Source organism: Rhagoletis zephyria, unplaced genomic scaffold (genome assembly GCF_001687245.7).
Source record: "Rhagoletis zephyria isolate East Lansing unplaced genomic scaffold, Rhagoletis_zephyria_1.1 Rzeph_scaffold_02894, whole genome shotgun sequence".
In the NCBI taxonomy this organism is placed as follows: Eukaryota; Metazoa; Arthropoda; class Insecta; order Diptera; family Tephritidae; genus Rhagoletis; species Rhagoletis zephyria.
Genome location: NW_016159978.1, coordinates 34,122 through 50,347, shown reverse-complemented (window position 1 = coordinate 50,347; position 16,226 = coordinate 34,122). Strand labels below are relative to the sequence as shown.

The following is a 16,226-nucleotide window of genomic DNA, read 5'->3' as shown; positions in this document are numbered from 1 at the left end:
TAATTGTATCTCCTTGATATGATGCCTACAACGAGGTTCATATCTAGACTAGGTTGATATCTAAAATTTGCCACAAATAGCTTTGCTACACTATCGCCGCGGCGCGCCGGCAGCTTTAACAATTTTTTAGTGGTTTTACGTTCTTTGGCAAATTACGCTCTGTTAGCCATAAATCTTACTATTTCGTGACCGCCTTTGAATCAAGACCCCTGGACCATATGGGGAACTCATTTATATTTTAAATTGCATTGTCATCGTGATTGGGGCTATACTGAAAATTTCAAGTCTCTAATTTGTCGGGAAGTCAGTTTAAAATCGATTGGAAAGTTCCGCGATTTGCGCGGGATGACCAAGTTAAATAAAAGCTTATAAAAATAAAAACAGTTACAGGGGATTAACTCGAGCGCGTCAGATATTCAAACATGTTTCCGATGGATCTGCCAGTTTGTATGTTGAGGGTGGGTGTACGGAAATGTTAAAAATTTGTGAACAAAAATTTACTCGAGCACATCAGATATCAGACAAGGGATGTTAATTAGGCCCGAATTAAGCTCCCAATCATTATTCTGACGCAAGCTCGTGGCGCCTTCTTGAGCATGCAAAGAAAATTAAAAGTGTGTTATTATAAAACTTACAAGTTGTTATACCTGAATCCCCTGGGTTAGAGCATTCATTTTTTTTTTTCAAGAAACGGGGGCGTACTGAAACTTTTATCTGTTACCTATTTTTACCCATTGTATGTATGTACTAGCAGATCCGGCGCACTTCGTCCCGCCCAAAAAAAAAATTTGTGTTGAAACATTTTAGTCCAACATTTTCACCGAAAGTTCACGTATTTATCTTCTAATATTACGGTTTGTTGGTTGTCAGAAGGCATATTTCCATTGCCGTCTTAAATACATTCCGTGCGTTTTAAAGGCGAAAGGCCCCATTTTCAATTAGCCCCAATTTTTCTTCATGACTATTCGGGTGATTTTATATCTTGCGCATACCAAGTTCCAGTACTCTATCATGAACACTTCCAGAGATATGCAAAATTCGGTTTGTACTTAATAAAGATCGGTCGAGCCGTTTAGGAGGAGTTCGACCACAAACACCGTGACACGAGATTTTTATATATTAGATATACATAGAACTCTTCTGTACGTGGTCCTGCAAGTAAACTCCTTCCAATGTTAACGAAATTTTTTGTGTGTGTTTTAGTGGGTCTCTGAATAGTTTGGGCTCACAATAATTCGTCAAGTGAGAAAAAGTGCTGTAAATGTCCGATAACATCGACGTGCTGGGCCACTGAGTATGTCCAACTCCTCTGTGTTCCGATTGGTCTATGCGTTAAAGGTATATTCGGAGATACTAGGATTGAACTTTTTCACGGAAATAACACTTTCAATAGGTTGTTTAAGACAACGGTGGAACAAAGCGAAAATGTTTCACCGGGTCAATAGATAATTAAAAGTGCTGTTGAGCATTTCGTGGGGAGAGGGTTAGGCTCTGTGTAATGAAGAAGCGAGAAAGCTCGCTGAGGTAACTATTTACGTTCGAGCACAGGTATTAAATTCCATTGCCGGACCCAATCGTCAGTATATGAGATAATGGAATCACCTCTGGTAATTTAAGAAGCTTCGAAATATTTTGAAATCAAACAGAATTTTTCTTGGTTTAGCCATTTTATCTCTAAAAATTACTGAAAAATTTTGACTACTCAGGTATTTCGCCGGTGGTCAGTGAATTTGAGTTTCTAAAGGAGGGAAGTAGCATCAATGCCTTTCCGATATTGCGGATTAGCAGACGGGGTCAAACGCCTTGGCAAATCCAACGATACTAGGACCGCTATCTCACGGGGGGTTTCGGTTAAGGCGTTATTTGCTATGGTGATGCTGGGTCGTCGCTACCAGGGAAAGGTGTGCTGTCGGCCCATAATACTCTTCTTTGTTGGAAGGTTTACCCGGTTTTGGGCGTGGGACCACTCGTCCTGATTTCCACACATCCGTATTAATGAGAGGGACCATTGCCATGCTGAGAACCTCTGTAGAGTAGTCTACTGTAATAGTGACCCAATGGCGTTGGAGGCTTTCTCTTCCTGATGGTCATAATTGAACTTGGAACTGTCAACAGTGACGTGTGTCGTTTTGTCCTCGTTCACCACCATAGCCACTCGTTTGGTCTCAAACGGCTCGGAGAGATCCTTCCCAATTCTGACAGAGGCGATTGTTTAGCTCAACGTCATTTTACACAGCCATATTAGTTTCGTGGTGATATCAAATTCAGACATCGCGGCATTAAGACAATTCGATCGATAACACCCTGTAACTTATGCTTAGAAAACTGATCCCGCGGTGGTTTGTGCGTATGGTGTGGTCGCCCTTTTGGTGGATTGGGCAGAGCACATTTAAATTCCAGTTGTCGGGCATGCGTTCATCTGACCATATTCTGCGTAAGAGTTTATGCATTCACCTTATCAGTTCCTCGCCACCGTACTTGAATAGCTCGGCTGGCACACTCAATACACATTTTGCTACTTATTTGCGGGATGCCAACACCTCCCCTTTTGAATTGGTTAGCTTTAGCTTAACCCGGAACAAACCTCTCCACGGGTCGGCGTAAGCGCTGGGGTCGCTTTGTTGGTGTTGCTTTGTTATATTCTTATTGCGATAGAGGGTTATCATTCGATTGTGTATCTCTGTTAACTTCGAATTGCGCTGAAGGTGCATTATTGCGGTGTAAAGTTGCACGAGATGATCCACTCTCACAATGCATTTTTCTCCTTTTCGTACAGTCGGAAAGCGACGATTAGCGTTTTTGAATAGTTCATCTCCTTTTTCGTAGATTGCAGATCGACTTTTGTTTAGCCCCATGCTTCCGGACGAACTGCTGCTTCATACGATGTTGTTGGTGGACTAACTCGAACTGAGTATTACGCAACGCTTTCGGCTTTGGCAGATCTAAGTTGGTACGCATATTTCTGCCTAGCAAAACTTCAGCTGGGGACCTGTTGTTCGTGTTGTAAGTTTCTGTTCGTCGTTCCCTCTCCTTCTAGCTTTTTGAGAGCTTGCTTGAAAGTATCGACGAATCTTTCTGCTTGTCCGTTGGACATCGGGTAATATGAGCTAGAGCGATAATGTGTAATGCCGTTCTGCACTAGAAACTGTTGAAAATGTGCACTGCGATCCATTATCGGATTCTATAGTTGACGGGAGACCCAAACGCGAAAAAATTTCATTGATGATGTCAACTGTTTGCTGTGTCGTTATTGACTTAGTTGGAACTACTTCTGGCTACTTTGAATATGCATCAATAATTACCATATGAAGTATTCGCCGTTGACTGGTCCTGCATAGTCAATATTGGAAAAGGGGGCGTGGCACCTCCCATACAAACCGAATATGTCATACTACGTAATACGTATCTCTGCAAGTGTTCATAGCAGAGTACTGGAGCTGGGTGTGGAGATATTTGAAATAGGGGAAATTTTCCCTCCAAAATCCGAGTCGGTCGAGAAATCCGAGTTTGGTTAGGAATTTCAACTACACTCTTGGTATTATGATTTTACTTCCGGAACAATTTCGTGCTAATTGAATTTTTTTTTCTGATATGAAATTGGCCATTTCTTATAGATTTTGTCGCTGAACTCATATATGAAAAATATGCACAGCATTTTATAAGCATCTCTTGTCCTTTCACAAGCCGCACAGTCTGCTTTTTGACCACTGCGCGCGAATTAATCCTAGCGCTTTCGACAGAAGCAGCATTTTGATACGAAACAAAATGGTTTTGAGAGCTAAAGTAAATCCCTTTCAATTGTGGCCACTGAGCCACTATTACCCCTTGACCTTAAAAAAAATTGGTCAAAAGTAGTGTTCTTCGAAAAAAACATGCAAAATACATGGGAAACAAAACAAACAATTTATGTATTTTTACTATACTAGTATTATAGATTTTGAGACTAGCAACACGATTCCTCTGTTCAAAATTAGAATTAGAAGATCGAGGGATAACAATTGTGTGAAGGATGCACAGCTGCATGCAAATACCAAAAAATGCAATATATAATATAATTTTTAAATTGAGGGGTTGATTTTTTTTTTCATTTTTTTAAACAGTGGAATCGTGTTTCTCGTCTCAAAATCTATAATACTAGGTAGTACTGGGTGGCGCCGAATGAGGTATATGGTTTGAATTCTTTTTAACAGTTTTCTTTGGGGATATTTGAAAGAAAGAGTGTACGTTAACAAACCAAGAACCATTCTCCAACTCCAAACCAACATTCGAAATGAAATCATGGCCATTACACCCGAAATTCTGCGAAAAGTTATGGAAAATATGCTAAAAAGAACACGTACATATGTGCGAAGCAGAAAATGTACATCAACTACAGGATATCATTTTCAAAGCTAATTGCAAAAAATTCCCCAATAATATACTGTATTCAAAAAAAAAAAATATTATAATAATCGCATAAATAAAAAAGTTATAAACCATTTAAACTATATAGCTCATTCGGCGCCACCCTGCATAATAAAAAATCCAAAAAATGTTATTTTTTTTAATATATCCGTTGGATTTTGCATGTTTTATTTTTCAAAGAACACTACTTTTGACCAATTTTTTGAAGGTCAAGGAGTGATTGTGGCTCAATGGCAATATTTTTCCTTGAAAGGTAATTAAATTAGCTTTCAAAGCCATTTCGCCTCATATCAAAATATTGCTTCTGTCGAAAGCGCTACGATTAATTGACATGAAGTATTAAAAAGAAACACTGTATGCCGTCGAGTTAGCTCGAATATCTTATTTTTCAGTCGAGAAATGTAATTTTGAAATTTTAAAATTACTACGGTGAATTTTTCTCAAAAACATATGACTCAAAACATATGATTTGTAAAAATATAATTCATTTATAAACAATATATAATATAATAAAATAAAATGTCTAGAATACTGGGCGTACAAAATTTTTTATTCTTATTTCCCTCCCGCAAAACCCCCCCCTTCCCACAAAAAATCGTGCTGACGATCCGGCCCTGCTTCCGATACAAACCGAATTTTCCGTACTGCATATCTCTGGAAATGTTCATGGCAGAGTATTGGAGCTACATAGGTGTGGAGATATTTGAAATCAATCGCATACTCATGAATAAAAATTGGGGCTATTGGAAAAGAGGGCGTGGCACCTCCCATACAATCCGAATTTTTATACTGCATATCTCTGGAAGTGTTCATGGTACAGTACTGGAACTACTGGTATGTGAATATAAATAGGACTATTTGAAAAGGGGTGTGGGGCCTGTAAACTTACCAACTTTTAGCTTTCCTTGGATGTATAATTCTTCTTTAGGTATGTTTGTAAGTGAAATCCTCCTAAATGGGTGTCCGGATTTTAACGAAATTTTTTGTGTGCGTTTGAGCGGGTCTCTAGAGGGTTTAGTTTCACAATTTAACCCGCCAGTAAATGACCACCAAACCATAATCTTAGCAGATTAATGTGCCAATGAAAATGGGAAACATGAATTGTTGGTGATAATGTTCGACCAAGAAGTTTCAATAAAAAATAATTAATTTTGCGCGGGATGAAGTTCACCGGGTCTGCTAGTTTATTAATATAAAATTAAGGTTAGTTTATTTAAAAGAATAAATTTTAGGACATGATTACTAAAGTAAAAACAGGAATACATATGCATACGGATGCATGTACATATGTACATACATACATGTAAACATCACTGATATCGCTATAATTCACGTAAGTGGGTCCAGGCTCTCACCGTTTTGACTTAAATAAAAATAATAATCAACTATCAATCCAGTCACTTATCTGCTCCTGAACGGAACTTCCCAAGTATTTTGTCTATAGCCTTGGCATCTCCCTTGACAACCGCCCTGTTCTAAAATCGAATCGAATTAAAATTATTCGAAGTAAAGCATATCCACTGTATTGCGTACGCCTTACCTCAGCGAGTAGTACATCAAATGTTGTTTCCTTCGTACCTACTAGATAGAAATCCTCATCCGATATAATAACTTCAGCATCTGCTGCATCTGTTGTGCCCTCATAGATATTCAGATCTTTAAAATCAAAAACTACGACACTATAAATTAATACACTCACAAATAGATTTGTGCACAGCAGTCCGTTTGTATAGTGTGCATTTGCATATACTCACCTACACTTTTAATTAACTTTCCATCGGTATCAGTGATATTGAATTGAAATACGCTCAAAACCGTGCGTCGATCAGGATTAGAATCCTTCAATTTGTTGCGTATTTTTTCGATAATTGGCTCACTCTTCATTATCCGGCTGTAATTTACAACCAACGTCCATTCAAATGTGTGCACCTTGAACGACTGATGTGGTGCAAATGGAGATTGATCCAAAGTGGCTTAAGCTAATCAACTTAGAATAAATAATTTTTTGTGTTACAAATGCAAGTATTGTCACACACATGTTTATTTGAATATTTACGCTAAATCTAAGCATAGTATTGCTACCATATATACAAAACCCGTGGCATTGTATTTGCATCTTTCTTAATTGAAATCAATTTGCCTATGAAAAATGTAGTACTCTGACGCAGAACCCAGAAGATAATTTAGGTAGGCCATCCTAAGTAAAGCCATTCTAACAGGCCAACCCACGAAGGGCTGAAAAAAGTGCTTCCTTGCATGCCTTCTAGAAGGGCTTATCCATTTACAATTTATGCAAATGCTTAAATTTATATTATTTACCATTACAACTGAATTTCAATCAAAATTTAAGTTGCAAAAAGAACGCGGATTTGATATAAACCGTAAGCAACTTTAAAAGAACTCCTCTAAAAGGCCTTCTGAAGCACGTACTACAAAAGCACCTCTGGAAGGCCTTCCATATGTAGCGAAAGAAGAAGCCCTTCAGTTTGTGCCACTCCATACAAAAAGAAAGAGTAAAGAGTCTAGAATGAAAGGCCTCTTGACTTTCAGGAAGGCCTTTCGGAAGAGCTTTTAACTCTTGCAATTATCTACTGGGAAGCTCAACTTCTTCTTACTATTTTGTAGATGGAGCCGTTTGCAGTAATTATTTTTAATACGCATAATGGCATTCGATTATCGGTTTATTGATTTAAATACTAAGTCCCATAGCAATTGTATGAATAAATTACAACTAGAATCTTAAACTATATTTATGGCTTCCATAATTTTAGTAGTCCATCTTCACTGTACGTGGCTAGCAAATTTTGGTGGGGATGATGCGATAGGCCAATGACATCTTTTTCATGTACCTATGATGGCGTAATATTGCATATGCATAAGTATTACGTAAGAAATATATGAATACTGATAATCATTATTATTATTATTGGGAAACTTACATTTAGCGTACGTTCCAGTTTGCCAGATGTTACCGAGAAGCAGTACAATACTTGATCCTCGCCAGCGCAATAAATGAATTCACCACGCGGGGAGATGGTGGCTGAAATGAAAGCACCTCCTTCACGCTTACCAGATGAGAATGAACGTACAATTTGACCCTGCATATTCATAATGACAACTGTATTCGAGCGATTGCAAACAATAAAATGTTCTGGGTTTTTGGGTAATATTAACACGGTGTTTACTGCTAGTTCGTTGCCTAATGGTTTGTAGGTTGACAAACATTCAGTAGTTTTTAATGACCAAATTTTCACTGTACCGTCCGAAGAGGCGCTTAGTATGTTATGGCCGTCGGGTGTGAAAGTAGCTTCATTGACAAATGACGTGTGACCTTAAATATATGTACGTAAGTTTATATGTCTATAAAAAATATCATTTGGGCTTTGTTCGAGTATACATACCTTTGAATTCTTTCAGCATTTTGCCAGACTTTAGGCCATGTAATCGTATACTATTTTCGAAGGAAGCACTCAGCACTTGACTATTATCACGCGAGAACTGCAAACATGTAATTCCTTTTGTGTGTGCTTTTTCAAATTTCCTTAAGCATTGTCCGGTTATAATACGCCACACTTTAATTTGTCCGTCTTGAGAGCCAGATGCTACCATTTCGGAGTCTCGGGAAAATGATAAAGCCAAAACTGCCTGCTCCATCATCATAAACTGGTCCTGGGCTTGGTATTTCAGATCTTTGCGTATTTTGCCAGTAGTGAAATTCCAAACCTCAAGGAAGCCATCAACGCTGCCAGTTATTAGGTATTGACCATCCGGTGAAAACTGGGCGCATTCAACATGAGATTTTTGACCAAATTTGATTTGCCGGAACATTTGTGTGGGAAACATTTCCTCTTCTTGATCTTTCATTGCCGCTTTGCCCCGGAATAAATCGATCGTTGTGCCGGGGGGTAATAGCCCTTGATGTTGCTGCCATTTCAGCGCTTGACCTAGTAGTGCCAATAGACGTGAAGATGGTACAACATGTACTTCACCGCTTAGTTCTTGTGCTATAATGGCACGTCGTTTTTCTTTGCTGCTACCTTCTTGGTAGGCTTCTCTCGGATCAAAATATGCACGCTGAAGCATATTTTCTATAAAATAAACAAAATGGGTCAGGTACATACTATATACTATGTATATGCACATACAACACCAAACTACAAACCTAAATGTATGTAGCGCTCCGGTTCGTGTTGTTTCAGCATAATCATGGGATCAGTCTGTCTCAGCAATGAACGGGCTGCACCCAACTCTCGTAACTCAATCAATTCAAGTACTATTTGTTCATACAAATTAAGAAGTTTTTTATCAGGTAATTTTAGGGACTGCGTGACTTTCAGCACAGTGTCCCAATGGCCATTTACAATGTCCTGTACAAAGCCGTCAACACTGTCCACCGTGTTAAGTGAGACACCGGTCTCTTCTTGTAAAGTTTGCAATGTTTTATATAAATTAGATTCTTTTAAATACTGCTGTATTAGTCGAATAACACTGAAATAAAAAAAAACTGGCCGTAAGTACTACACATCCGATCTTCCGCCCAGTTAATTAATGCAGCTTTCGTATTTATACTTACTCAGCCGATTCGATTTCAATAGACATGATGAATATACAAAGTCTGGGTCTGAATAGTTAAAAACTATTTATAAAAAATTATTTATATTTTATGTATATAAATTCCAAACACTCGCAAAAAATGAGAAATTAGATTCAGTGCATGCTACCGCAAAATGTCAACAAATTTCGACCAGTTTAGAGAGATGCCAACTGATAGCATTCGCAGAAGCTCGGTTGCCAACTTCGGACAATTGCACCAAAAATGGGCCTTTTTTTCTCCGGTTGGACCTGCGCGCGTTGTTTGTTTTGGGCAAAGAACGTAAATTTATAAGAAGCGACTGAAGTCAGCGAGTGAAGTCTGAAAGATTGAGATGAGGATTTCGCGTCCGCATTTGACTCTAACAAAACTCAGATTCGTATTTGACTGAAACTCCTTATTTTCTTTTTAAGAATTTATTTAGTAACCACGTTTTTTACATGTTTCGAATATGCTTGTGTAAGTGCTACCCCTTTTATAAAAGCTTACAGATGGATTCGCAATAAGTAAACAACACACACACACATGAATTACTGGGAGGTAGACAATATAATAAGTCTTAAAAAGAAAATTGGATAAATACAAGAATTATTTATGAACAGTAATTTTCTTGGTATAACAATTTAAACTTTTCAATAATTGCTTTGTTGCAATTTTCAACGTGGAATTTTTTTAATACATCCTCCATTTCTATTTGGAGATAATATTTAAATTAATATATGTATAGAAATTAAAGTGTGATAGAAAGATTCTCTTTAATTGTCTTTCTTCATTCGTGTTGATGTCATTCTGTAGATGATCGAGTCTCTACCGGGATCCATATCGGCGATGGCGTAGCAAACAGCCAGTAATGAAAGACCCAAAGCAACCATGAACCATAGGATGATGTTGAAAATTACTGGGTAGTTTTCATCATAGTACGCAGCAAGGTTGTACGAATTCTATAGGAGCCAGGAGGAAAAAGTGTTAATTTTTCTATCAACTAAATTAGTTATGTATATATTTACAGTATTAGATCCAGCTAAAGTGTCACGTCTCCTACGTGAATTGCTGCCATCATCTTTATGAGTTAGAACGACAAAGAGTAAGTTCTGTGATTCTCCCTCAATTTTTGCTTGCAGAGTTTTAAGTTCGCTGACCAACGCTTTGTCAACACCACTTTTTACAAGCATTGATACGTTGATTTTTGCTAGTATGAATTCATTGTTTGATTTTACTTGAGTTTCTACGCAGTTCACAAGTTCCTTATTTTATAAAAGGTATATTAATTACACAATGAGTGAGGAGTAAGGTTAAAATCTACTTACACTTTTCTGGTTGCTGGAGAGCTTAATATTGCAGTCAGAGGGATCTTGTGTCAAACCCACATTCAAGTCATCTAAATATGACGAAACAGATTTTCCTTGTAATTTATAGCTCACCACGACATCACTCAAGGGCACTTCATTCAAACCAATCACATCTACAACTACTACTTTTTGTGGAAGTGCGAAAGGATCCGTGATCACAAGGCCGGGAAAGTTTGCGGAGTCCGATACATCCAATCCTCTTGCTGCCTTAATAACATCGTCCACCTGTTCGCTTGGGAGTGCAGTAGAAACGGCCTGGAAAGATAACGACTCTGGCGCGTTCAGCACGTAAAATCTGCCATCACCTTGAACTGAAATACATATGATTGAAACAGATTAGAAATTGTATGTATCAGTTTAACAAGAATTATTTGACGGTCTCGACAAAGCGAAAATCAATAAGATTAATACCCCACCCGCGAAAATTTATTGTTTCCCCATTTTTAACGGGTTACGGGGAAAAATTCTTCTGCACTTTCACTTCCTTTAGTTGTGTTATATGCGATTGGTCAAATTACTAAATTATAATTACTCACCTGCTAAAAAGCAGAACATAAAAATTGCAAAAATCCGTAACATTTTCGTTTTCCTGGCCCTTGATGAAAATTGATCATATGACAACTCCGATGGACGACAGAAGTACAAAAACAAAAATGTCACAAGCAAAATGTGGATTTTGTGGTTCATGTGGAAAGTGTTTCTGGATTTAAGTTGGTAGTTGTGACAAAAAGGAGATGCATGGAAAGTAATTTTCGTACATAAAAATTCTAATCAAAGAGCTGCGCAAACAGGCGATGAACTTGCAAAGTGTTAGTGCCAAAGGCATTTAGCATTTAGCCGGGTATATTTGGGTATATATTTCCATCGTTCTTGAGTAAGTTTCATATGCTGCTACGTTTACGCTACGTCGTTGACTAACTGCGCTTTAACACACACAGAAAGATGGGCATCACTCATCTTTTAACGCGCGTTGTCAATCAGCAGTTGCAAATAAATAAAATAAAGTGAAATATTTTTAAAGTTTAATCAAGTCTGGGCAAGAAATATAATTTTTCATGCAATTATTGATATGAAATATTAATTTATCTGTCGTTAGTATGTTAATTTAGGCTTTCTGCACATTGGTCGTCCAATCATAGTTGCTTCATCGTCACAATCATGATGCAACGACTACACTTTCGCACACTCGGTTGTGATATTTAAATTCATTTGGCGTCTAAAAATTCACTTGGAGCAGCTATTTCCTGTTTTTCTGGTTGATATTTTCGCGAAATATTTACAAAAACCTGCAATTTTTAAAATATAGACTGTACTGCAACAATTCTAGACATCATTTTTTCAGTAATATCTCTTCTTTTCTTTTCCTGAAGTGTTTTTTGTGCATGCACACAGAGACTTTTTACAATTTCGTTTTATTTTATAGCTTAAACGCTCAGATTTATTGAATTTTAATGCAATTATCCACTTTTTAATAATTTCCCCAGATTTTATGCAAAAAATACTAATTTTTATGCAAATATTCACTTTTTCACTAATTTTTCCCCATAAAATGTAAACAAACAATGCGTGCACAACGATTAGCAAACGACAGTGCCGTACTTATCCGTTTCGGCATCTTCTATGATTTGCCGATAACTAGCCGATAACGACAAGTGTGCATGTCTCCTGTGAAATGCATGTGCTCGGCTCAAAATTTCAGGGCGAGACGATAACGCAACTATGATTGGACGACAAATGTGCAGATAGTCTTAGTGGTCAAAGCATTCGCTGCCAAGCGTTCATTGTAGCAAGCATACTTTTAACGTTAAGGCTTTAAGCGTGTCTGCGTAGTATACCGCACCAGTTTGCGCAGACTTTTATTCAGCTAAACCTCCACTGTGGTTCCTGCTTTAAAAAGAATCTTTTGTTTACAAACACCATTCGGCGGCCGGCCCCAGAAACAATCGCGTTGATTAATATGATAGGTTTCTGTTTTTAAATATAGGAAACAAGTTGTTTTAAATCAGGTTCTTAAAATTAGGATGACTTGCTCAGGCGTTAGTTGGCAAGATCTCAAGCATTTAATTGATTCCTGTTTTGTGCCTGTGTTAAAACAAGATTTGGATGACGTACCCTTACAAAGCGATCACTTCAATGAATACAGAAATGTCTTGGAACTGCAACTACCCATACTGTATGATTTGCTGCAACAGAAACAGGAGTGGATCTTCGGAAGCGATGAGCCGGAAGCGTGCGAGGCAAGTGAAATTTGTTATATTGTTCTTATAAAAACTAATTTATTCACAAATTAAGACACTTGCCAACTTATTGGTCCTCTTGTGCGAGGTAACTGCTCAAAATACAATTTACGGACTATCGCATGAGAGCATAGAAAGAAACGGGAATCGAGTTCTACGCGAGCATATTCCTTTACAGAGAATGGTTGTGGAACGAATCATCTTTGAATTTTATCAGAAAAAACTAAGGAAAGATGTATGGAAAAGGCAATTGGGGTCAATTCATGGATTTCTCCGTTTTTTACAGGTACGCTTGACATTATTCTAGTACATAAATGTAAGTTTTTTTAGAAAAAAAAAGTCCTAGGTATTACGTTTAATATGATTTAAAACTTTACTTTTCCTAGTTACAATACAGTGGGCAAATGCTTCCAAAGCAGTGGGTTCATTTCTGCTTATCAGTAGGTCTAACTGTGCGTGAAAGCCATGATCCTACTTGTAAAAAAATTGGAGTATTGATATTTCAGTTAATTTTGAATAGCGGTGTAAGTTAAAAAAAAATAATGAGCTCCGCACCTGTATTTAATTCATAATTAAATTTGAAGGATTTTTCGCATCTACAAGAACAAAACATACACAGCGTAATTTATGATTCAGCATATAAAGATGTGGATTTTTTGGACTCTGTTGAAGCGGCTACTGATACCTGGAATTGCTTGTACACATGCTTAAGATTCTTTGAGGATTTAGATAGCTTTAACGTAAAATATTTCTTTAAAATAAATACTCAGCAATTTTTATCTAATATAGCTGTTTTCCGCAGTGGAGTCAACTAGATGACCTTATGGAAAAAGCACTTAAAAATATAACAATGGCTTCTAATAATCTAGTCTCGCTTTGGCATTTGCAATTCGTCATTAAATTTGGAGCATATTTTGCGATAAATCAAAATGATATCTTATATCATTGCGAAGCAGATCTTAACGACCCAAATACCTTAGAACAGTGTCGAGCTATTTGCGCTACAAACAACTCGTATACAATTTTTCGTTGGGCAAAAGACATTTTAAATATGTTTAATGTAAATTCATATAAATTGATGCAGGATAAAGAGATTTCGCAGAAATTTTTATTGGTTTGTAAACATTTAGCGAATACGAAATTTTTTTTCTAGTCGTATTACATTTTAGGAACTACACAAATGTTATTTGGTATGTATTCTGCCAATCAAATTGGAAATAATCGGTCCCCACTTAATAACATTTATGGAGAAGTTCACGTCGGTTTTAATGGAGGCCATTAATGCTCACAGAATGGATATAGAAATCATTAAGGTGACAGTTACAAGGTGTTATTAATAACTTAATTCATATACGTATACTATGTTTTCAGTTGACACGAGCTACTTTGGAAACATTCGCATTGCAACTGCATCATTACCCTGACTCTCTTGATAATAAAGACTTCGCCAAGCTGCACAAAGCTCTAGATAAACTTCTAAAGCAAAATGTTTTTGTACAAAATAAATGAATTTTCGTTTATTGTAAACATTTAAGAAATAAAATGCACATTTCTTGAACAAAATTTTAAAAGATAAAAAAAATACAATTACAACTGGATGTGCATACGCAATAGTAAAAAATTGGATTTCAGGGTACAGTGTGCTTGGATTTTGCTTGCTGGAAAAATAACAGTATTTTTGGTAGAAAAAATCTGAATACATATTCTGTTTTGGTAGCATATGTATGTACCTCATTAGCTGGATCATCGTAATGACACTGCTCAATTACGCATTCTGCTACTACGCCCTGAAGTTTTATTTGAATGCTGCGAGCAATGTCGTTCGGATGCTTGGTATCATCTTCATCGGCCGCTGTTTCATCGGTTTCATAACATGTGTAGAGTTTATTCTGGAATTCGGCTCCTATATATATATATATATATATATATATAATAAACAAACGAAAGTCATAGTAAAAAATACTTGTTTTATTTTTACAAACCTTCCGCAATGTCCACACCACTACTTTCAAGACTCGCCATTTCTTTCGCGCACATAGCTTCAGCATTCTCTGTTAGGGATTCTACAAGATTTAGTCGATAAGTATGCTTTTCTTCTTCGATTTCCTGCTTAAGGCGTTGCATTTCTTCCTGTAGCTTCTTGCGACGTTCCTCTAATTCCATAAGCTTAGATTGCTCATTCTCCAGAGTACGACATAACTCTTTAAAGGTATTATTCGCAATATCTACCAGTGATTGGGATTTGTCATATAATGTTGTATTTAAATTTGGGAATTTTGCTGGACTACTGGCATCATCTTCCATTTGAAACTTCTCCAAATCTTGTGAAGCGTCTGTATTATTTGCCATTTTCCGAAGTATATAAATTATTTATGAAATAATCGTATATTTAAGAGAAAAATAGATATGCATGGAAAAAGATTGTGTTTCAAAAAATATGATGTCATATATTCAAAAATTACAGAAAATTTCGTTTGACACTCTTGGCTAGGATAGCTCACAGCAACAGTGGCATAACTAACGTCCATCCACCGTAATACAATCTAATTTATCAAGTCCATTATTAACATGATGCAATTACACATAATTGTATAATTATTAATAATTATAACTAAATTAATTATAATATTGTATTTATAATTATATTTAATTATATAATTCCACCATAGTTTATGATCAAATTTTGGAAAATGGGCGTGGCACCGCCCACTTATGATCACATATATGTATCTCGGTAACCGTTCTACCAACATGTACCAAACTCGGTATCGTTATTGTACTTGCCACATAAAAGCACAACGCTGAAAATTATTGAGTTCGGACAAAAATTACGCCCACTTTTTATATAACGGTAAATTTCAGAAATGCTTGATACTTCGATATTTCGAAATTTACGGACGCCGATTTACACAAAATTGATACTAACTACAATCCCTTGAAAAGAAGTAGCATTACTATGGAATTAACCATTCTAAAATGGTTATACATATACATGAAGCAAGTAATATATACATATGTGCATAAGGAATACTGTGTAAAAATCTTCACGCCAATCTTTAATTACTTTTAAATAATATGACTTTACGGTTAAGGCGTGCGAGTAAACGGGTTAGATGACTTGTGGAGCAAATAAATTTGATTCGTGATTTTCCAACTAAAAATATATTTTTTTTTGTAAAGAAATTTATTTGGTTGGTGAATGAAATTACAAATAGATTTTATTTTAAATTTGTCCGGCAAATCAATTCACAAATAAAATTTTATTTCTTATTTGGCCGACGAATCAAATTAAAAATAAAATTTGGGAGGTTTCACGACAAACTTAGCCTTCACACAAAAAATTTTTTTTTCATAAAACTAACAAAAGTGTTGATAAGACAGTTGTAAAAACCTTGAATCAACCAAAAAAAATAACAAATTAAAGCCTTAGATGCAGTTGTATTACCTTTTTTGTAAATTAAGTTATAGGTTGCGTTGAAAGTCCTGCCAAATGATTTGCGATTCATAATTCTGCTTTTAAAAAAATTTGGTCAATATTAAATTGTGTGAGTGCTTTATCAATCAGTATATCGTGAGTCTTAATATGACTATCCTAATATAAAAAGTGGGTTAATTGAACCTCTACTTGGCTTATTATATTTTAAA

General features: G+C 36.4%; 5 protein-coding genes across 7 annotated transcripts; 1 reads left to right on the top strand and 4 right to left on the bottom strand.

Annotated features, from left to right (window-relative positions):
* Positions 1–5,584: 5,584 nt before the first annotated feature.
* LOC108367975 (uncharacterized) lies at positions 5,585–6,557 on the bottom strand. 2 transcript variants are annotated; one of them, XM_017622696.1, is made up of 3 exons: positions 6,159–6,557; positions 5,945–6,060; positions 5,585–5,879 (listed from the first exon to the last, which is right to left on the bottom strand). In XM_017622696.1, the coding sequence occupies exons 1-3, from the start codon at positions 6,286–6,288 to the stop codon at positions 5,802–5,804; spliced, it is 324 nt and encodes a 107-aa protein (XP_017478185.1). In that variant the 5' UTR covers positions 6,289–6,557; the 3' UTR covers positions 5,585–5,801. The 2 variants fall into 2 exon arrangements, with proteins under 2 accessions (XP_017478185.1, XP_017478184.1); XM_017622695.1 differs by having other exon boundaries at positions 5,945–6,075; positions 6,159–6,534.
* A 494-nt stretch (positions 6,558–7,051) lies between these two features.
* Positions 7,052–9,155, bottom strand: Smu1 (Smu1 spliceosomal factor). The gene is made up of 5 exons (XM_017622687.1): positions 8,978–9,155; positions 8,567–8,892; positions 7,806–8,492; positions 7,344–7,735; positions 7,052–7,253 (listed from the first exon to the last, which is right to left on the bottom strand). Exons 1-5 carry the CDS (start codon positions 9,001–9,003, stop codon positions 7,155–7,157), a joined length of 1,530 nt encoding a protein of 509 aa, XP_017478176.1. The 5' UTR covers positions 9,004–9,155; the 3' UTR covers positions 7,052–7,154.
* A 245-nt stretch (positions 9,156–9,400) lies between these two features.
* Positions 9,401–11,017, bottom strand: ATP6AP2 (ATPase H(+)-transporting accessory protein 2). Its single transcript, XM_017622690.1, has 4 exons — positions 10,881–11,017; positions 10,303–10,655; positions 10,003–10,239; positions 9,401–9,936 (listed from the first exon to the last, which is right to left on the bottom strand). The coding sequence occupies exons 1-4, from the start codon at positions 10,921–10,923 to the stop codon at positions 9,751–9,753; spliced, it is 819 nt and encodes a 272-aa protein (XP_017478179.1). The 5' UTR covers positions 10,924–11,017; the 3' UTR covers positions 9,401–9,750.
* Positions 11,018–12,193: 1,176 nt separating this feature from the next.
* LOC108367963 (uncharacterized) lies at positions 12,194–14,162 on the top strand. Its single transcript, XM_017622680.1, has 8 exons — positions 12,194–12,308; positions 12,365–12,581; positions 12,637–12,867; positions 12,968–13,105; positions 13,166–13,321; positions 13,384–13,695; positions 13,751–13,894; positions 13,953–14,162. The coding sequence occupies exons 2-8, from the start codon at positions 12,366–12,368 to the stop codon at positions 14,088–14,090; spliced, it is 1,335 nt and encodes a 444-aa protein (XP_017478169.1). The 5' UTR covers positions 12,194–12,308; position 12,365; the 3' UTR covers positions 14,091–14,162.
* Positions 14,071–14,930, bottom strand: LOC108367965 (uncharacterized). Of its 2 annotated transcripts, XM_017622683.1 has the most exons (3): positions 14,564–14,930; positions 14,312–14,484; positions 14,071–14,239 (listed from the first exon to the last, which is right to left on the bottom strand). In XM_017622683.1, the coding sequence occupies exons 1-3, from the start codon at positions 14,928–14,930 to the stop codon at positions 14,210–14,212; spliced, it is 570 nt and encodes a 189-aa protein (XP_017478172.1). In that variant the 3' UTR covers positions 14,071–14,209. The 2 variants fall into 2 exon arrangements, with proteins under 2 accessions (XP_017478172.1, XP_017478171.1); XM_017622682.1 differs by having other exon boundaries at positions 14,107–14,484.
* Between the last annotated feature and the right edge of the window lie 1,296 nt (positions 14,931–16,226).

Bases quoted from the DNA above. Each gene is read 5' to 3' on its own strand.
- LOC108367975 (XM_017622695.1), bottom strand. From the start codon at position 6,288: ATGAAGAGTGAGCCAATTATCGAAAAAATACGCAACAAATTGAAGGAT. The intron at 6,076-6,158 runs GTGAGTATATGC...ATAGTGTCGTAG, and splicing joins AAAGTTAATTAAAAGTGTAG to TTTTTGATTTTAAAGATCTG. The intron at 5,880-5,944 runs GTAAGGCGTACG...ATTCGATTTTAG, and splicing joins TTGATGTACTACTCGCTGAG to AACAGGGCGGTTGTCAAGGG.
- Smu1 (XM_017622687.1), bottom strand. From the start codon at position 9,003: ATGTCTATTGAAATCGAATCGGCTGA. The intron at 8,893-8,977 runs GTAAGTATAAAT...TTTTTATTTCAG, and splicing joins ATTGAAATCGAATCGGCTGA to TGTTATTCGACTAATACAGC. The intron at 7,254-7,343 runs GTAAGTTTCCCA...ACGCCATCATAG, and splicing joins AACTGGAACGTACGCTAAAT to GTACATGAAAAAGATGTCAT.
- ATP6AP2 (XM_017622690.1), bottom strand. From the start codon at position 10,923: ATGTTACGGATTTTTGCAATTTTTATGTTCTGCTTTTTAGCAG. The intron at 10,656-10,880 runs GTGAGTAATTAT...TATGTATTTCAG, and splicing joins TATGTTCTGCTTTTTAGCAG to TTCAAGGTGATGGCAGATTT. The intron at 10,240-10,302 runs GTAAGTAGATTT...TTATAAAATAAG, and splicing joins TCTCCAGCAACCAGAAAAGT to GAACTTGTGAACTGCGTAGA.
- LOC108367963 (XM_017622680.1), top strand. From the start codon at position 12,366: ATGACTTGCTCAGGCGTTAGTTGGCAAGATCTCAAGCATTTAATTGAT. The intron at 12,582-12,636 runs GCAAGTGAAATT...TCACAAATTAAG, and splicing joins ATGAGCCGGAAGCGTGCGAG to ACACTTGCCAACTTATTGGT. The intron at 13,696-13,750 runs GTTTGTAAACAT...ATTACATTTTAG, and splicing joins TTTCGCAGAAATTTTTATTG to GAACTACACAAATGTTATTT.
- LOC108367965 (XM_017622682.1), bottom strand. From the start codon at position 14,930: ATGGCAAATAATACAGACGCTTCACAAGATTTGGAGAAGTTTCAAATG. The intron at 14,485-14,563 runs GTTTGTAAAAAT...ATATATATATAG, and splicing joins TGGTGTGGACATTGCGGAAG to GAGCCGAATTCCAGAATAAA.